The sequence below is a fragment of the Cryptomeria japonica genome, chromosome 7, assembly GCF_030272615.1.
Source record: "Cryptomeria japonica chromosome 7, Sugi_1.0, whole genome shotgun sequence".
In the NCBI taxonomy this organism is placed as follows: Eukaryota; Viridiplantae; Streptophyta; class Pinopsida; order Cupressales; family Cupressaceae; genus Cryptomeria; species Cryptomeria japonica.
This window is the reverse complement of record NC_081411.1, coordinates 97,314,996-97,336,299: the sequence shown is the minus strand read 5'-3', so window position 1 is coordinate 97,336,299 and position 21,304 is coordinate 97,314,996. Positions and strand designations below refer to the sequence as shown.

General features: G+C 36.0%; 1 protein-coding gene across 1 annotated transcript; it reads right to left on the bottom strand.

The window, feature by feature from the left end:
• Positions 1 to 172: 172 nt before the first annotated feature.
• LOC131073443 (uncharacterized protein At4g15970) lies at positions 173 to 2,193 on the bottom strand. Its single transcript, XM_058009878.2, has 3 exons — positions 1,835 to 2,193; positions 883 to 1,263; positions 173 to 770 (listed from the first exon to the last, which is right to left on the bottom strand). The coding sequence occupies exons 1-3, from the start codon at positions 2,027 to 2,029 to the stop codon at positions 273 to 275; spliced, it is 1,074 nt and encodes a 357-aa protein (XP_057865861.2). The 5' UTR covers positions 2,030 to 2,193; the 3' UTR covers positions 173 to 272.
• Positions 2,194 to 21,304: the final 19,111 nt, after the last annotated feature.

Sequence of the window (21,304 nt, the reverse complement as noted above, 5' to 3'; positions counted from 1 at the left end):
CATAAACGTGGGGACGTCTACAGCAGATTTCCACTGTACAGACACGTCTGTTCATTCCAGTTCAGGAGGTTATCAATATGATTTCTTTGAAAATTGTAAATGAAAAGTAACAAAATCAATGGTGGAATTTGGGGGACACTAATTTTTTTCTTATAATTTAGATGATTTTAACCTAATTACACATGAATAGTTCAGAATTTTCCCCAAATTCTTTGAATTAAGAGCAGTTGTTCTGGGAAAATTCAAAGATAATGATAATATTACAATGGTCTTCATCGGCGCCAGGAATTCTGACATGCGTCTGGAGATGTCCAGAGCACATCCTTGCCTTTACCTAGCTTTTCTTGTTGCTTATATTTCTCCCAGTCGGAAAGAGTATTTCTCAAATCAATAACCTTGGCCTTCAATCCGAGTTCACAACAGTTGGCATGCATGGTACAAACTGAGTTCACATCTTTCGTTCTTTCACAGTACCCGCCAAAATATTTAGTGTCAAGGAATTCGAATTTAAGTCGCCTGCGTCTGAACTCTTCCCATTTCAGTAGGTTCAACACTTGTTGCTCATTTTTACGGGGATAATCTTTCTTGGATCGATACCAAAAGTTGAAAAAATCAACTGTCTTTTCATTGGAGCGAACATACATGAATCCTGCGTTGGGCTTATTGTAGAGATTAGTTGCTTTCCTTCTATAACGATTTGATGCTACTTGGAAGTCTGTCTTGGATGAGAATTTAGTAAAGGGATCTCGAAACCACATAATATCCGCATCCTGGATGATAATAATATAATCTGAATTATTCTGATGAAAAATCAGGAAATATGATATAAATTTACTGTACAATTTTCTCCAAACCCTTGACGAACATGAAAACCTAACTTACCGAGAAAACGAAATTATATCCTCGCTCCAACACTTGTCCGAAGAAACGAAGCCTTCTCCACATCATTTTCAAATAACCTCGAGTCATGTAAAGATTTTCTCCCGAGAAATCGACTCCCTCTGTTTTCATCAGATAACAATGCGGATGAATTTCCCGGCAGCGATTGAGCGCCTTCTCATCTACGGCAACAATCAACAAATTTTTCAACAACGCCTCGGTTCCGTTACCGATGTGGAAACTTTTCAGGAATAAATCCACCATGCTATTGTTCTGCGCCCACGCCGCATTCAGAGTCGTGATTATAACGGTTTTCTCCTGGTTCGCCGCTTTTGAAAGGCTTGCTTTTAGCTCGTCGGTAACATCTGATGAATTATAAGGAGGCTGCGAGAAACAGAGGAAACTGTAAATCAGTGCAGTGCTCTAAATCACAGCGCTTTTGAGCACGGTTTTTAGGCAAATAGGTGTAAATACAATGACAATGAATGACAAAAGTCTGTTAAAATTTTACAGTACTTTACATGCTAGACATTAGTTACAGTTAATTTTATATTGAAGTCTTATAAATTAGCATAGACATCTTTAGTACACCTGTCTAAAAACAGGGGAAAATTATATTTTCAATAATTTACCTTATAGAAGATTCAGAACTGGTGTCTCTTAAGATCTATTTAAAATATCTTTGCAATTTCAAAAATTATTTGTGACATCATGTGTATTTATTTTTGAATTAATATTTATTTCAGTGTTTCATGATATATAGAAATTGAATTGCATATATAACCTATAAAAGAGGCAGAGATAGATCACTGTAATTCAATTCTTCACTGTACTCTTTCTGATTATAGATTAGAAAGGAACACACAATTAATTACAGACATAATCCTGTCGAAAAACTAAGGTCAGTTATGCCTATTGCAGTTACTGATGAATTAAAAGGGTAAGAATATCTTACAATATCTGGATCTGTTGCATAATCGTCCATCTGTGAAGGGAAGATCGTTTGCATTCTGGATAAAGAGCTGATGAGAATCGGAGTGAAGGAAGCCTGGAGTTGTTCATCAATAGCAAAGTACACAACTCCCACCACTATTATGCAAGCCAGAAATGCACTCACCATCCTCACGACCCTCTGATTAACCCCTTTCATGCTGGCCTGTACAGATATTTACTCAATTCCCCCTATTTGTATCCTGGAAAGCGGTTTTCTGTGTTAAATTAATATTTTTGAGGCACATAAGAACGCTAACCTGGTTTCCACTCTCCACTCTCCACCATAGGAGTCAAGAGAAGAGTCCATCAAATGGTAGGTCCATCAAGGCCGGTGCCTCGAAAGACTTAGAAATCACGGATTACAAGGATTTGTATTTTCCCTTTATCGCCTTGCTTTGTTTTGACTATAAATTTCCACCACAAGAAAGACACAAAAAGTTTTAGTTTATGTGTTGTATAGGGGAAAGGATTGAGTAGATATCCGTGGACAAACCATAATGGTGGATATTACATTAAAAGATTTATGGTGGACATCATGTGACATGATATCCGTTGATATGCCATAGCTCTTGATATCACAGTGAGTTGATATCTTTCTCTCACACAATAGATGAAGCTATTGGGTGCACAGTGAGGTGATATATCACTCTCTTCTAGATGAATCTATTGTGATCATAATAAGGTGTTGTAGGATAGAAGATTATCCTCCCTTGCTAAGAGGGAGTGTTGAAATAGATAGATCGATCGGATAAACCAAATGTCTAATTGGCCTTACAGTGTTAGACATTTGTCTTGTATTTATCCATATATCTCTACTTATTATTTTGATCACATATAGACTGATCAGTTGAATATTATGATTAATATTATCATCAACATTATGAATAATTAGTAACAATCTTCTATTACTAATTATTCATAATATTAATTATATTATTTCATATTACAAAGTATCGATTTATTGTATGTTATCACATTGGTTTGGTTGACCGATTATTTGTTATGTTAGACCCGATGAGATTATCGTGGGTATTGCATTTGTAATATGTGCCGACGTGCTCTACATAGGAGTCACGAATCCTTGAGGAATCATGTCGGTTCCACATGGAGTCTTGACTCTTCTTTGGATCACTGATTGTATATAAATAATTATATGATGTCAATCAAGTGGGGCAATGCAGTGATAGATAGCACGTTGACAACAACAAAAGGTGACAGCTGTGGAAGTGAAAGGTAAAATTAATACGATAACAAGAGCATTCAAAATTGTTGAAATAACATACAATAAACATTTTCTTGCACGTACAATAGCTAACCTTTGTGAATAAGAACTATATTACCAAAATTAAAATTACCTATATGTCTGATCCACTTTAACACAAACTTGATGGTCAACATGCTTGACATTGTGTTATTTTTCTAAAATTTGTCAAAAAAAGCGATTAACATTATTGTGATATTTCATTTAACTTTACATTGAAATATGTGCAAACTTGATGGACAAGATGCTTGATATTGTGTTTTTTTATCTAAAATTTGTTAAAAACACATCATTGGTAGTTGAAAAGTAAAGGGTAAGTGGACCAAGATTGTGAACATTCTTGCCATACTTTAATATCCAAAAGATTCTAGTTGCTAATTGTTCTTGACCATCAATAGGTTTTGATTTAGACTTTGGAGATTTATGACAAGAGTTGTTAGAAGAATAAGGATTGTCTTCAATGATTTTAATAGTTCCATTATCAACTAATTTTTGTATACTTTCTTTAAAACCCAGATAATCATTAGCATCATGATCATGAGTTTGGTGAAATGAACAAAAAGGAGTCTTTGAAGAAGACGCCCTTTTAGCCTCTTGATGCATCCTTTGTCTTGCAAGATGATCTTTAAAGTCTTGAATCCTACGGAGGTGATCCATAAGAGAATCATTATAATGTCCTAGGCCTTGTGTGTTGTTCAAATTGTCTATGTCCTCATCCTGTAAAATCTTGTTTTGATATTATGTTATAGCCACTCCTATAGGAATTTCTTAATTGAGTAGGGGGAGGAACATTGTAATGAATCTATTTGAAATTTGTAGTGTAAGAATGTTTTGAGGGATGAAAAGAATTAGTAGATGAAGAAGAAATATCTTGTAAAGCATATCTTTCCTTTCTATCATCGTGCATGTCCTCTTTAATAGATTGGGAAAGAAGATCCTTATCATCTAAGGCTTCATCTTTTCTTAATGTTATGTGTGGAGATAAGTCATGAATTAAATGCATAACATCATCTTCTCTACAAATGTTTTGATGACTAAGATAGGCTCTAGGAGAATAAGGAGGATCTAGAGAGATGAAAAGACCAATATCTTGCTTTTCCCCCCTTGCACTAGGGTATGTGTATGAGAAGAAGATGGTGCCATGTTTTATCCGATGAATAAAAAGAATAGTAAGAAGGGAGGGGTGAATCAGTATTCCTTTGAACTTATTTAAACTTCTAATTAACTAAGGACATAACATAATCTAAGTGCAGTAAACAAAAGAGACATAACACATAACACCCAAATTTTGTACGTGGAAAACCCAATATGGGAAAAAATATAGAGTGAATATTCTCTTAGGAATAGAGTAATATGCAACTAGTTACACAAGACAAAGGGTGTTGGCTCACTGCCGGTTTGGCTCAGTGTTGGTTTGGATTCAATGTCTGAACAAAGATGTCTTACAACTTGAACATGAGTTACACAATATTGAACTGTTGTAGTTGCATCTGTCAAGTGCATAGATTACAGTTCCTTTGCAGTACACAAGTAGTTCTTCTTTCTTCACTATACAAGATTTACTCACAATGTACATTCATAGTATTCTTTACATGTAGTACACAAAGTAGTTGTCTTTCAACAACCACACACATTTAACATGATAAAAGTCGCAATATATATTCACATCAACAACAAGCTTAACCTGGCAAGTCGGCTTATTCAGAAGTGGTGAGACATGACTTATCCAATACATAACACCAACCAAAAATGTCTTTGTGTAGAGTCAACTTCTAACAAGTAGCATATCCAAATAGGACCGGATCTAAAGCATCTTGAGACGTGCGGAATCATCATCTCTAGATGGGACTAGACTCAAAAATAGTCTTTCCAGTTAGGCAGAGTAACGAACTACAAATTATGTATGGAAAGAAAGAAAACATGCATGTGAAAAAGTAATCTAGCTGGTCCAAACTACATACATACATTATAGACCAGATAGATATATATGAAATCTATGAAATCAATGAAAACAATGGCAAATAGGTCAACAATCTCCCCCTTTGTCATTTATGGCAATAAAAGTTATACAGTAAAATTTTTGCTGAGAATAATAAATAAAAGAGAGTTTTAAATACTGATGAATTTTACTGATACTACTGCACACTAACTACTCCCCCTTTGACAAGAATGACAAAGGGTAAAAAGTAAAACTGAAATGAGACTAAAAAACTCCCCATAAGGGAGATAATCAATGCTTGTTGGAGGAATCTTTGATGCTCTTAGCATGGGCAGTCTAGGCATCCTTGTGCATATCCCAGTGAGAAAGAGCATATGTTAGAAGTTCAACATGTGCTAACAAGGATGCATGTAGTTGTTCTGCTTCAATGATGGAGTCGAGATTAGAATAAGTGAAGTAGGAGACAAGAGAGAGAGCATGTTTCAAGAGTGAGATACTTTCATTTCTAAAATATCTCAATTTTCTTAAGGGAAGAATAATATTGTCCATTTGCTGATGTAGCTCATAGTACTTGCTATGAAGATCTTCAATCTTTGATCTTTCAGAGCCAGATAAGTCTTTTGACAGTTTGAAGTTCTGTTAAGCCTGCTAGATTTTATCTTCATTGATGCTCATTTCATCCATAATACTTTTGGTGGCATCCAACCACTGAAGATTGAAAGAAAACAATATGTCATTGTTATCTAGATAAGATTGGTCCTACGAGATTATCTAAGAGAGGTAGAGGTATAGATTCACATTTGGCCTTAAAATCTTGCAGAAGCTTTTGCTTACCATCGGGCTTTTCCTTTTCATATTTTTCTCTTATCTTCTGCACATGACTACTCAAAGAGTTGATCAATATTTTGCATTTTTCTATAGAAGAGGTGTCCAGATCTAATTGACATTTAGCGACAACAAAATGAAGAGGTGACAAGAGATCTTCAATGATCTTATCTTTCTTCCAGAAATTTTGTCTTGCAAAAGTTATGAATGCTTCTCCAATTTCAAGCTTCTAAACGAGATCTACATTGGAGAAATCAACTGATTGCATAGAAGATGTGATAGGGGGAAGAATAAATGGTGCAGATAATATTTTTTTCCATACATATTTTGGAGAACTGGATTTGGTTCTAATCATGGAGATGTGTACACTATAATCCTTTGCCTAATGGCTTTCTAGTTTGGATAGGACTTTCTCATCTACATCTGAAGTTCGAATTTCATTAGAAGTGTCCAATTCTTTATGTTTGTTTGACATAGAGATTACTAGAGGTGAATTGCCTTTCATAGAAGTTCTGGAGACACCTTAGGACTAGGGCGTTGTAGAGACACCAGGGCACTCATCGAGGACCAGGGTGCTTCATCCTAGTTTAGCCATTACTAGGGTACCCAATTCCCCGATCCCGACAATTTTTCTTGTACTTCTAGGTATAAGCTTTGATCCTCTTATCTTGCTCAAATCTTATTTTACAGCTCTTTTTGATTTTTAGATCACTGTTTTCATCATTACATTTAAATTTCTCATTGTTTTTTATAGATTTTATACTTGCAACTCAAAACCTAATTCAAACCCAACTTCAATTCAAACAAAAGGTGAAATAGGACCCCAATCAACATTCAACCCTCTTCTTAATAGAATTGAGGTTGGATCTATTGAGGGTCCATCCTCCTTTTAATTTATTGGTTAATTTGGGTAATTGGTGGTCTTATCCTATTTGGTGAAACCCTACTTCCAAATTACACCATTACATTTTGGTGAAACCAATATATTTCATTCTTAATTCTAATTTTTCATCTTCACATCTGATTTGTATGCATGTTAGCTTTCAAATTTGCACTCATAGATTGAATTTCCAATTGAATTACATAAATTTAGAGTTGAATTCACAAAAAACCCAATTTATAATTCTAAAATTACCTTGTGGGTTGCAAAATTTTCTAAGTTTTGTTTTCAGATTTAGATACATTCATTTCATAGCTAAAATAAACTTACAGAAAAAATAAAAATAAACAAAAAAAATACATTAAAAAAATTGTGTTTTATGCATTTGTGTCTTTGCATGGTTTACCTCATTTCATTGCAATAGTTAGCATTTCTTTTCAAAATGTTAAATTAATCTTGGCAAGACTATCGTGCCTTTGATAATAAATTTACTTATGATGACTATCCTTTTGAGGAAGTATATAGTAGAGAAGAACTTAAGGATATTCTTAATGGTTTCCTTTATCCCAAGTCTTCTAAACCATCCTTTTGCCAAAGGTTAATCAACATAATGTGTAAGCCATTTAGTTGTGATGACCTTGAGATGATGGATGAAACTCTTTATGTATTCATCCTTCTCTCTAAATCATCCTCTAAATCTCCAACAATTCACAAGGATATTGTCACACTTGACAATCCTCTTTATGAACCTTTACCTTCTATGAATCCTATTTATGAAGAATCTTTTGTCATAAAATAAATTGATGTGGTTGAAAATCCTCTTTATCAAGATTTACCTTTTAGAAATGAGGCCCTCATGAACCATGATAATTCTTCTTCTAAATATTCTCTTATTCATGAGGATAATTTGGTGCAAGAAAATATTACTAACACTTCTCTTACAACTCTTCCCCTTAAGGATGAAATTTTGAAAATTTATGATGATCTTTCTCCTAAAAAATGCCTCTCTAGTTAGAGTATCTTCGAGCAAGAGGATGATATCATAAACACCTTGGACTTAATGTTACTTTATCTTCCATACATGATACATTTCCTAGAGAAGAAGTGTTTATAGAAATTGATTTACCCTCTCCTAAATTTGGTCCTACCAATAAGGGCACATTGGTGCAAGAAGAGGTTATGAACACTTCTTTCAAAAGTCTCCCTCCTAAGGATGAATCTTTGAAGAATGATGGTTATCCTAAAATGTACCTCCCCCATAAGGATCATTTGGTGCAAGGGGATGATATTGTAGCTACCTTTCCTTGTGATATCATTCACTCTTTTCATTTCAATGGATTTCCCACTAGAGATGAAGCATCAATGAATCATGTGTGTCCTTCTCCTAAATTTTTTCTTATAGATAAAGATACTTTGGTTCAAGAGGATTAAATCACTAACAATTTCGTTAATGCTCTCCCTTTTAAAGATGTATCCTTGAAGAAAAATGAACCTATTCAAGTCAACACCATTCATGTTTCTCGTTATGAGAAGCCTAAACCCAATGAACCTCCAAATATCCTAAATGTTGCGAGGAATAGGAAGACACTAGAGAAGATATCCATCTATAAATGGAGATTACAAAAGTGCATGATCTCATATAGTCTCTAATACAACCATCGATGGAATCAATCATCCCCAAGGTGGTGAAGAGTCCTATGAAAACACAAGAGGAAGTGGTGGAAGGGCTTCAAGCTTCTAAACCTAACAACAAAAATGTTGAGAAAACTCAGGGTGAAATATGGATTCTAAAGTTCGATGGACCAAGGTCTAAGAAAGGAAGTGGAGCTAGAGTTTAATTAACCAATGCCAAAGGTAAGGCTTTCTTAGCCTCATACTAATTGTAGTTTTCTTCTACCAATAATATAACTAAGTACGAAGCCCTCATTAGAGGACTCCTCATAGCCTTGAATAAAGGAGAAAAGTGTTTGAAGGTGCAGGGAGATTCATAATTGGTAGTCAAATAGGTGAGAAGCTAGTATGCATGTCATGATAAGAGATTAGCAACATAAAAAATTCTTTGTCTAGGTTTTGATTGAGGATTTTGATGCCTTTGACATTCAAATCATACCCTAGAAGAGGAATGGTATACCAAATACATTGATTGTGGTTGCAAGTATGTTAGAACCAGTAAGTGAGTCCTCATTGAAGAGATTCTCTATAGAGCTAGTCTTGATGCCATTTGTACCTAACAACATTGCTCATTTCCAAGTCTTCGAATATGATAAAAATATCTTGGCTTTTCTTTCTAATCTGGGCACCTTTGAAGAACAAATTATTGATGAAGATGATAGAGAAAACTTTGTTGGTGAGGAAGACACTTAGCGTATTATGAACCTCTCCATAAATGTCATTCCTAAGGATATGGTGACCCTCGAATGCCTCTTTGATTCTGACCCTAGAAAAAAGGAGAAGTTGACTACTGATTTCAAGGATGGAAAATATGAGCTATAGAATATTGGCTATAATGGTTAAGAAAACATGGTTTTTATTGGAAAAACTTGCACTTACGTTGAGAAAGAAAATTATAAAGATTTTGAAGGAGTACATACATGTCATAGCTAGAGGATATGTAGAATTGAATAATTTTTACACTTCTACAATCACTCATACAATTCCTTTCAAACCCAACACAAAGCCTCTTAGACATAAATAATGTTCGATGAATCCTCTCAAAGAATATCTCATCTTCAAGGAAGTTCAAAAGCTACTCATAGCTAAAATTACCTTCCCTATTCACCATTCCACATGGGTAGAAAAATTGGTACTAGTAAAACTGAAAAATAGAGAGACAAGGATATGTATATTTGTTGGCATTCTTCACTCTTATGAGAATAGTTGGTGTTCTCAATGATGGCAACCATCTAGCAACCTTCTGGCATTCATCTGGTAAGCCACTGATAGGCACCAACACCAGCATAGACATCTACATACAATGGCAGACACTTCACCGACAATGGCTACAATGCATACCGACACCCCAGCCGACAGGGAATAAAGTTTTGTTTATTGTATTTAAATGTAATTATCTTTGTAAAGCCGACATGGCATACTATAAAAGACTCATATATATGTATGAGATCTTATAGGTCATTTTGTGTAGAAAACGTAGTATGCATTGAGAGAATGCATGGATGATATTTTGTATCAGGAGATATAGTTGATAGTGAAGGTTTTGGTTATATAATGAGCTTAAATCGGTACTGAATCTGGCATAGTTGATGCTGATTTGAAGCAGTACATTGTATTGGATTTCATAATCCACTTTTGTAGTCAGTGTGACTCTTATTGAGCAGTGAACTCTAGGTAGTTAGCCTTCCTTCTTGTGTAGGCCCCTCATTGTAAGTAATATTTATTCATTGGCCAGTGAGTGAATATTGTGGGTCACAAATCCCACCAAAGTTTTTCCCACACCAAGTTTCCTCTTTAAACATCTTGTGTTATGGTGTGTTTTCTATGATGTCTTTATTGTTCTTGTTTACTGCATTAATTCTTATTTATCGATACATTGTTTCAGAATGCAAAGTTCTTAATAAGGTTAAATATTTTGCTAACCAATTAGATACTGATTCACCTCCCCTCTCAGTATCTTTGGGACTATCATTAATCCTAACAATTGGTATCAGAGCCTAGTCCTCCATTTTCAAAAGCCTAACAACTTGAGGAAGATTTCGACATCGGTACAGATGGAGAACTTAAGAAAACAATTGGAAGGAGCTCTTGTAGACTATGATGTAGAGAGTTGAAGAATATCAAACTTGAAGATAATCTAAGGACTGCATAAGAATTCATTCAAGGACTTCAAGATAATCTTACTATAGCTTGAAATAAAAGAAAAGAATTTCGTGAGAAGATGCAGAATGATAATGATGAAAAGGAAAATCTTAAAGAACTTGTGAACAAGTTGAGACAAGAAAACAATAATAAGAAGAATGAAATGCAAGATATGACTACAAGGTTTTGTAAAGACATTGAAGACAGGAAGAAGAATGAAGATGACTTGACTAGGAGACTCAATGATGCTGCAAATGAAAATCTAAGACTCAGTCATGAAAATGATATGTTGAAGACAGATCTGATTCACATGCAACATGATAAAACTGAGCTTATGAGACAAAAAGGAATTTTGGAAAATGAGTTGGCAACCGCGAATCAACACAAAGAGAAATTCAAGAAAAGTTCAAAGAAACTTGATGATATGATGAAAAGTCAGAAACCTAATGGAGATACTAATGGACTTGGATTTGAAGTTGGAGAAAGTTTCGGTACTGCAACCAATCACGATCATAGTAAACCAGTAAGACAACCTAATGCTTACAAATTTAATGGGAAATGCTTTAACAGTAACAAGTATGGTCATAGAGAAAATTAGTGTAGATCTAGAAATAATCAGAACATTAATGCACCCACTAGTCAATGTTCCAAATGCAACAAAGTTGGTCATAATTTTGAAAACTACATAATGAATGTGAGATGTTATGTTTGTGGAAGATTTGGACACTTATCTAATCAATGTAGAACACAAACCGACATAGGATATGGAAAGGCTATTCAAAAGAATAATGTGACTTGTTATGCTTGTAACAAAATTGGACATATTGCAAAATTTTGTAGAAGACTTCACCGGCAAATAATAAAGGATCTAGTTTGAAAGCCAAAGAGAAGGTAGATGAGGTAAAGCAAGAATTTTCAAAACAATGGATTAGAAAGAGAGATCAGAATGTTGATGAGACTATTTCTTCACATGTAGACTAGAGTATTACTCCACCAAAAGGAGATTCTTCATCCCACTAAGAAGTAACCCTTGGGGGTATTGCAACAAATTGAATATCATGCAGATTACCCTTGATTGATAGTGATAAGATAAATTTCTTCTTTACCAACAGATATGTTAAGTTTTCACTTAATCGAAGAGAATTTAATTCAGCTATTGAAAGAAAAGTCATTATAAATCATCGGATTTCCCTCATTTTTGATTCACTGAGCATTCAAATCAGTAGAGAATGCAAAATTTGAGCGAAGGAATTCAAGGCAAAGGTGTGAAGCGATTTATTTCAAGCATTCAAAAATTATCAGGCAGCTAAAGGTATTTTTCAATTGGCTTCTTCTTCTACTCCCAAATTTATTGTGAACCCTACTATTATGGAAAACATAAAATGCCCTAGGCACGTGTTCAAAATTATTCCCGAAGTAGCTAAGAAAGATGATTCCATAGGAGCATTTTCGAATATTCCTAAAGGTGTAGCTTATGCTGAAGACCCTAGGATATATATTGATAACTCAATGATGAATGGATAGTACCAAACTGGTACTAAGAGGGGGGGGGGTGTTAATCAGTACAGGCAAAAATCAGAATCCTAAACTGGTTTGTTAGCAGACACTATGCTTTTACAGACAAACAGTAACCCTAGTCTTAAACAAAATACAACCGGCAAAACCCAGAATAACTGAGACAAGCATAAACCGGTTGACACTTATCTTCTCACACAATCTAATACTTCATTTCCATTTCATCCTATTGCATGAATAGGTAAACTACCATCAAAGACATATATGTAAACAACTAGATCAATATGATTCACTGTTTGACAGAAAACAACATATCGTCACATGAAAAGGACATCACATATGACACACATATTTTTCATGTGGAAACCCAACTAGGAAAAAACATAATGGGGATGAATACCCACAAGCTTGTTTTTGAACTCTTTAGAAGTCTGCTCTGTTAGGAGCCTTGTCCGGTTAAAGACTGATATAATAGGCTCCGTTAGGAACCGATCCTATTAGGGATCACTCAGTTAAGGGATGGCTCAAATACCCGGTTAAGGGTTAAACCCTATTAAAGGTTACCTTGTTAGAGGATTTCAAGAACTCAATTCTTTTGAGTCACCTTATTAAAGGATTTACAACAAGCCAGTTAAAGCTACCCTGTTAAGGGATTTCCCAACTATTGAAGTGGTTAGAGATCAACATGTATTACAATGATCTGGTAACAACACACAATGCCAATGCAGATCCGCTTTAGCTCCTCTTCACCTTATTCACTTACACTCTACAGGTATCACTTCTCTCCTCTGGCCTGGCAAGAATCACGTATCCCTTCACTTGGATACAAACACAACTTTTTCCAACAACCTCAGAAAGAAACACAACATCGACCTTATAGGAAACAGATAGGTCGGTAGCATAAAACCTAAACCCTAAACCTATTTGGTTAAGAAATTCAAATGGTTCAATCCTGACCATTGAGCATATTGCATTAAATGCAACAGTCTTGAACCGATCTCAAAACGTTCTCCATCATTCATTTTCAACTGCTTTCATGGCGGCTGATAACCCATCACACTTTATCACCATTTACAGACTTCACACATTCCCGAGGTAGATAGGAACAATCTCCTTCATGCAAGATCCTTCATGTGCACAAGGCTGACATGGCACCATGATTTGTTCTTTCTTACAATGCTAACTCATCACACAAAGTCACCGATTGAGTCACATGGGCTTAAGACACTTCAACCGGAAACCCTGAAGTTGTGACTATCAACCAGTAGTCATACAAAGCTTCCATGTGTTGGTTCCCATAACCACATGTTGGTTCACCTTAAACAAACACACCACTTTACTTTGGCACAAATGTCGGTTCATAGTGTTATACCGGTTCTCTCCTCTTCAACATATTGACATCAATGACAACATACAATGTCATTATGTCCTCATACCGGTTCACATAATCCCAACAATCTACCCCTTTGGCATTGATGACAATATAAAAAGATATCTCTCCGCTTCACATCTTCTCCCCCAATTTCTACATATATCTTCTTCCCTGCTCTTCTTCTCCCCCTTTGACAACAATGCCAAAGTGGAGGCACAAGATTCCCTGTTTCATTATGTTTCTCCCCCTGAGGAGTAGCATCCTTCAACACATCAATCCTAAAGAAAAATTTGACTATGCAATACCTGACTGATGTGGAGCATATACCTTTAGTTTACTTCCTGAAGGGGCAACACCCCTAATTCACCTCTTAAGTACATAAATGTAGCCTTTGGGAGAGGCTTGGTGAATATTTTTGCTAACTACTCCTTACTAGAAACATGTTCCAGTGCAATCTCTTTGTTCTGAACCTTTTCCCTCAAGAAATGATACTTAAGCTCAATGTGCTTGGTTCTTGAATGTAAAATCGGATTCTTGGAGATGTTAATTGCACTAGTATTGTCATAAAATATACTTATCGGTTCAGATACAGGAACTTTGAAGCCATTTAGTACATGCTTCATCCAAATTGTTTGAGTGTAGTTCATGAAAGCTACAACATACTTTGCTTCTGCTGTAGACTGAGAGATACAACTTTGCTTTTTATTCATCCATGAGACCAATCTACCACCAAGAAAGAATGCACCACTAGTTGTTCTCTTCCAGTCATCTACATTACCAACCCAGTCAGCATCTGTGAACACTCTTAGGTTAAAATCATTAATGTATGGATACCATAACCCATAGTCAATAGTTCCCTTCAAATACCTAAGAATCCGCTTGACTGCAACCAAGTGGGATTCTCTTGGACTTTTCTAGAACCTTGTAGTAATGCCAATTGCATGTGCAATATCTAGTCTGTTATGCACTACATAATGAACCTTACCAATCATTGATCGGTATTCCTTCTCATCAACCAATGCTGAGTCATCCTCTTTGGACAGTTTACAACTGGTCACCATCGATGTACCAACCAGTTTGCTATCTTCCATGCCAAAGGTCTTCAACATCTCTTTGACATACTTAGATTGAGTGATGAATATTCCATGTTTCATCTATTGGATCTGCAGTCCAATGAAGAACTTAATCTCCCCTATGAGTGACATCTCAAACTCTTTCTTCATCTCATTTGCAAACTCATGACTCATCTTGTCATCTCCACCAAAGATAATGTCATCAACAAATACCTCACAGATCAGGATCTGATCTTCTTCAGACTTCAAGTAGATATTTCTATCTTCACTTATTCTCTCAACTCCAATCTTCACAAGATGGGAATGTAGGCATTCTTACCATACTCTAGGTGTCTACTTTAGACCATATAAGGCTTTATGTAGCGTACACACCATGTCACTATCTTCAGATAGGGAAAACCCATCTGGTTGCTCTATATACACTTCCTCTTCAAGTACACCATTTAGGAACACACATTTTACATCCATTTGATATACTTTGAATCCTTTAAAGCTGCATATGCAAGAAGCATACAAACTCCTTCCAATCTGGCTACAGGAGAAAAGGTTTCTCCATAGTCTTCTCCTTCTTCTTGGGCATATCCTTTGCACACCATTCTGGCTTTGCTTCTAATCATTGTGCCATCCTCATTCAACTTATTTCTGAAAACCCATTTGGTACCAATGACATTTTTATGCTCCCGTCTGGGTACCAAAGACCATGTACCATTTTTCTCTATCTGGTCAAGTTCCTCTTCCATTGCCTTGATCCATTCTTCATCTTTATGTTCCTCTTTGAATGATTTAGGCTCAAATTCAGAGATCATACATGAGTTTTCTCAGACCTTTCTTCTTGTAAGGATTCCTGCATCCTTATCTCCTATGATCTGCTTAGGATCATGATTCATCTTGACATACCGAGGAATAGTCTTGATAGATTCCTCTTGCTTTTCTTGTTCATCCTCATCTCCATCAGTATCAATATCTACATCTACCAGTGTAGGAACACTATTACTGATACTTGGTTGACTGACAACCGGTTCATTTACCGCTTTCTCACTACCGGTTTCCTCAGTTTTCTCAGAGGTTTCATCAACTCTTACATTGATGCTTTCCATAATTCTCTGAGTCCTAATATTGAAACACTTGAGAGCTTTGCTCTTGGTGGAATACCCTAGGAATATTCCCTCATCACATTTCGCATCAAATTTGCTCTGGTGTTCACTCCTCTTGATGTAACATTTGCTACCAAACACTCTAAAGTAGCTAAGCACTGGAGTCTTACCAGTTCAATACTCATAAGGAGTCTTATCTTTTCCTTTCTTGATGAATACCTAGTTCATTGTGTAGATTGCAGTACTCACCGCTTCTCTCCAAAAGGTGTGAGCTACCTTTCCTTAAATCAACATGGTTCTAGCTGCTTCAATCACAGTCCAGTTATTCCTCTCTGCTAGGCCATTCTACTGTGGAGTCTAGGGGGCAGACAATTGCCTCTTGCTGCCATGTTCTTCACAATACTTGTTGAATTCACCGGGAGAGAATTCCCCTCCTTGATCAGTTCTTAGGCACTTGATCCTTTTGTCGCTTTCCTTCTCCACTAATGCTCTGAAAGATTTGAACTTTACAAAAGCTTCAGACTTATCTTTCAAGAATGTGAACCACATCATTCTTGAGCAGTCATCAGTGAGAATCATGAAGTACCTATCACCCTGCATACTCCTAGTTTTCATAGGACCACACAAATCAGTATGCACAAGATCAAGTAAATTGTCAGCAGTGAAAGGTTTACCTTTAAAGGTTGAGAAAGATATTTTCCCTAATTGACACTCTATGCACAAGGTATTGTCCGGTTTTCTTAGCACCGATAACCTGCTAACTGCCTTGATCTTATTAGCCTTCACAATATTATCAAAGTTTATATGGCAGAGTCTCCTATGCCATATCCAGCTATCATCAAATTTAGCCATAAGACATGTACTTATATTTGCATTCAGCTGAAATAGATTACCTTTAGTCTGCATGTCGGTGGCCACCAATTCACCATTCTTTCCTTTGATTCTACACACTCCATTCTTGAATTCTAGAGTGAGACCACTGTCATTTAGCTGGGCAACACTCAGAAGGTTGTGTCTGAGACCATCAACCCAATACACATTGTCAGAACTACTCTTTCCATTCAGAGAGATGGACCCTATGCCTTTAACCATACATGGTGCATCATTACCAAAATGAACCACACCACCATCATATTCTTCCAAAGATAGAAACTTGCTCCGGTCACTAGTCATATGGTGAGAATAGCCACTATCAATAATCCACTCATTGGAATTATCAAACTGAGAGACAAGAGCCTTCTTGTCTGACACATCTTCCTTGATAGCAATAAACACAATATCTTCATTTTCTTCATCTTCTGATTCCTCATCTGTGACACCTTCATCAACTGTCACAAAATAGTTTCTCCAGTTTCCTCCTTTGAATTTCTTGAACCTTTCCAGTTTGTCCTTGTTGTCACGATTAGGACAGTTTACAACAATATGTCCTATCTAGTTACAAGAAAAACATTTCAAAGGGAGCTTACCTCTGTATTTGTTGATTCCTTTAGGAAGTTTCCTGGCAAGAAGAGCTTCATATGCCATCAGAATCTCCTCATCATCCATTTCTTTACTCTATATTGGTTCACCACTAGTGCTAGCTTCTTTTCCTTTTCTGGATGGTATAGTAGAAGCTTTAAAAGCTAATTCAGTCTTTTGAACACTGCCATCAAAATTGTTTAGCTCATAGGCTGTCAACTTTGCAATGATGGAGTCTAGGGATACCTTAGTCTTGTCTATTGATCTCAACTCCTAAATAGCAGCAACCCTTATTTCTTAGACCAGTAATAAGGATCTCAGGACTTTGCTCACCATAGTGGAATATTCTATTTTACCACTTGCACTCTTGATATCTCCAACAATGGTTTTGATTCTTATTCCATACTATTGAATGGTCTCACCTTCAACCATCTACATGTCTTCAAACTTCCCTCTAAGGCTTTCTTCCTTAGCTTGTTTTACATGCTCATCACCTCCATAGATATTTTCAAGAGTATCCCATACCTCTTTGGGATTTACCTTATCTTGGACATCAATAAACTCAATGTCAGATAAACTACTAATTAGGGCTTCCATGACTTTCCCATTCTCCTGCATCTCTCTCTTTTGGTCATTGGTGAGAGTACCAATAGGAGCAACATAGGCATTCTCAACATAACTCTAGTTTTGAGCACCCATGCTTCTGATGTATATCTTCATTCTGTCTTTCCATATACTTAAATTTTCTCTATTGAACTTTGGACCTTCCCTCTTCATCTTTAGACTGGGATCTTTACCTCAAGTGGTTAAGCTTATAACATAGAGGACGTGGAGGACGGTCTGATACCAATTGATAACTCAATGATGAATGGATAGTACCAAAATGGTACTGAGAGGGGGGGTGAATCAGTACAAGAAAAAATCACAATCCTAAACCAGTTTATCAGCAGACACTGTGCTTTTACAGACAAATAGTAACCTTGGTCTTAAACAGAATACAACTGACAAAACCTAGAATAACTGAGACATGCATAAACCGGTTGACACTTATCTTCTCACAAGATCTAATAATTCATTTCCATTTCATCCTAGTGCATGAACAAGTAAACTATCATCAAAGACATATATGTAAACAGCTAGATCAACATGATTCACCGCTTGACAGAAAACAACACATCATCACATGAAAAGGATATCACATATGACACACATATTTTTCATGTGGAAATCCAATTGGGAAAAACCACGGTGGGGATGAATACCCACAAGCTTGTTTTTGAACTCTTTAGAAGTCCATTCTATTAGGAGCTTTGTCCGGTTAAAGATTGATACAATAGGTTATTCTAGGAATCGATCCTGTTAGAGATCACCCGATTAAGGGATGGCTAGAATACTCGGTTAAGGGTTAAACCCTTTTAAAGGTTACCTTATTAGAGGATTTCAAGAACTCAATGGTTTTGAGTCACCCTGTTAAAGGATTTACAGCAAGTTGGTTAAAGCTACGCTATTAATGGTTTTCCCAACTATTGAAGTGGTTAGAGATCAACAGGTATTACAATGATCTGGTAACAACACACAATGCCAATACAGATCCGCTTTAGCTCCTCTTCACCTTCTGCACTTACACTCTACATGTATCACTTCTCTCCTTTGGCTGGGCAAGAATCACGTATCCCGTCACTTGGATACATACACACAACTTTTTCCAACAACCTCAGAAAGAAACACAACATCGACCTTATAGGAAACAAATAGGTTGGTAGCATAAACCCTAAACCCTAAATCTATTAGGTTAAGCAATTCAAACAGTTCAATCCTGACCATTGAGAACATTGCATTAAATGTAATAGTCTTGAATTGATCTCAAGACGTTCTCCATTGTTCATTTTCCACCACTTTCATGGCAGCTGATAACCCATCACGCGTTATCACCATTTACAGACTTCACACATTCCCGAGGTAGATAGGAACAATCTCCTTCATGCAAGATCTTTCATGCACACAAGGCTGATGTGGCACCATGATCTGTTCTTCATTACAATTCTAACTCATCGCACAAAGTCACCGATTGAGTCACACAGGCTTGAGACACTTCAACCAGAAACCTTGAAGTTGTGACTACCAACCAGTAGTCATACAAAGCTTCCATGTGTCGATTCCCATAACCACATGTCGGTTCACCTTAAACAAACACACCACTTTACTTTGGTACAAATGTCGGTTCACAGTGTTATACCAGTTCTCTCCTCTTCAACATATTGACATCAATGACAAAATACAATGTCATTATGTCCTCATACCGGTTCACATAATGCCAACATATATTAACTGCAACATTGAAGAATTAGGTTTTAAGGAATTGTTAAAAATGTTTAAAACCATAATTTGTGATGAAAATGGCACTATAAAACCTGAACATAAGATTGTGGAGACTTTAGGTTTTGTGGAAATATTGAATATCCCTGAATTTCCAAAAGAAGTAGTGAGAATTGTCCTAAGTAGGGCACATGGAGAATTTCCATGGTTAGACTCTGTCTGTAAATTCACCCGGCAAGCAATTAGGGTAGTAACAGGTTTACCCTCCATGGGCACCAGACCAGACAAAACAAAGAAAGTTCCTAACAACAAAGTCATCACCCTAACTAGAGAAACATCTGATATTAGATCTCTAAGAGTGAATGGCATCAAAGACATCAATGTGAGATTCATAAGTATGGTTTTAGGTTACAAGACCACACATGCAAATTGACTCAATTTAGTTTCTATTCTTTGCATTAATAGTGCATATGAAATGGTCAACAATAATGCAATGATTGATGTTTGTGAATGGCTGAAGGATGAACTCATTGATAATTTGAAAAAGATAAAAGGAGACAAGAAAGGATATTTCACTTTGGTAATCTTTTAGTATGCTTAATGTTGTATTTCACAAAGGAGATTCCTAGTATAGGACCAAATGACTTTGGATATGACATACCGGTAGGAAAACAATTACAAGAAGCTTTCATCGGCATGGGTACTGCTAAGGACAACAACATAACTGAATACTTTTAAGATTTTCAAACTAAAATGAAAACTATAGAGAGACTACCACAGAGTGTAGTGGATAAATATAACAAAGAAATATGTTTTGTAATCAAGAAGGATGAGACATGGATGGAAGTTGTACTTCCTAAAACTGTATGGGTAACTAAAATGGGATATGAAGTAGATCTCAACATAATTGAGACTTATGTAAAAGCTTTGTTATATGCACCAAGAGAACCAACATAAGAAGTTTTTGGTAGTTCAGAAACAATTGAAAGTGATGTGAAAACAATAAAGCAAAGGAAGAAAAAAGAGAAATATATAAGAGATGCATCAAAATATGTAAAAGAAATCAAAGAAAATGTTATGAACATTACTAGTATAACGGCTAGTGAGCTGGAAGGACTGCAACCGGAGGCACACATTTCACCGGTTGGCACATCTTCTGACAGTGAGATACTAGCTGAATTTAAAAGAGTTGAAATGAAGAGAAAAACTTCACTGGTACCCTCTCCTCCACCCAAAAGAACAAGGACCTTAAGGAAGAAACAATCGGCAGTAAGGCAACCAGCTAAGAAACTAACTCCCAAGAAGAAACAAAAACCGGTCATACCTCCATTGGATAATTTGTTAAATGAAATAACTGATGATATCAATTTGGATAATGTGAGTAAATAGTATCACACATTCAATGATTCAGAAAAGGAAAGCATTGAAAATAGTATTATCTTACATCTGGATATATACAAGAAAGTTTTAATTGAAGTTGTGGATGCCTTGCCTAATGAACTATATAGGAGATTAGATGCTAAGAGGATTGCAGTAATGGAATTAGAAACGAAACTTAAAGTTGAAAAAATTCTAGCTATACATCTGGTTAACTCAAAAGAGGAGATTGATGACCTGATTTGTGAGGCTAATAGATCCGTTTTTGCTAGTGGTCGTCGGCAAGTAAGTTTGATGGTAGGTAGAATAAATGAGATTGTAGAGGAGACTGCTAATAAATGGGATATCTTTTTTGTGGAAAAGGAAAAACAAGAGGAATTGAACAGACCGAAGAAAAACTTCAATGTTTATCAGAAGGATAAGAACAAAGGGAAAGGTAAAGTTGGTGGAATACTGAACATCAAGATAACTAACAATTTACCACCACCCTTGGATACTACAATGGTACA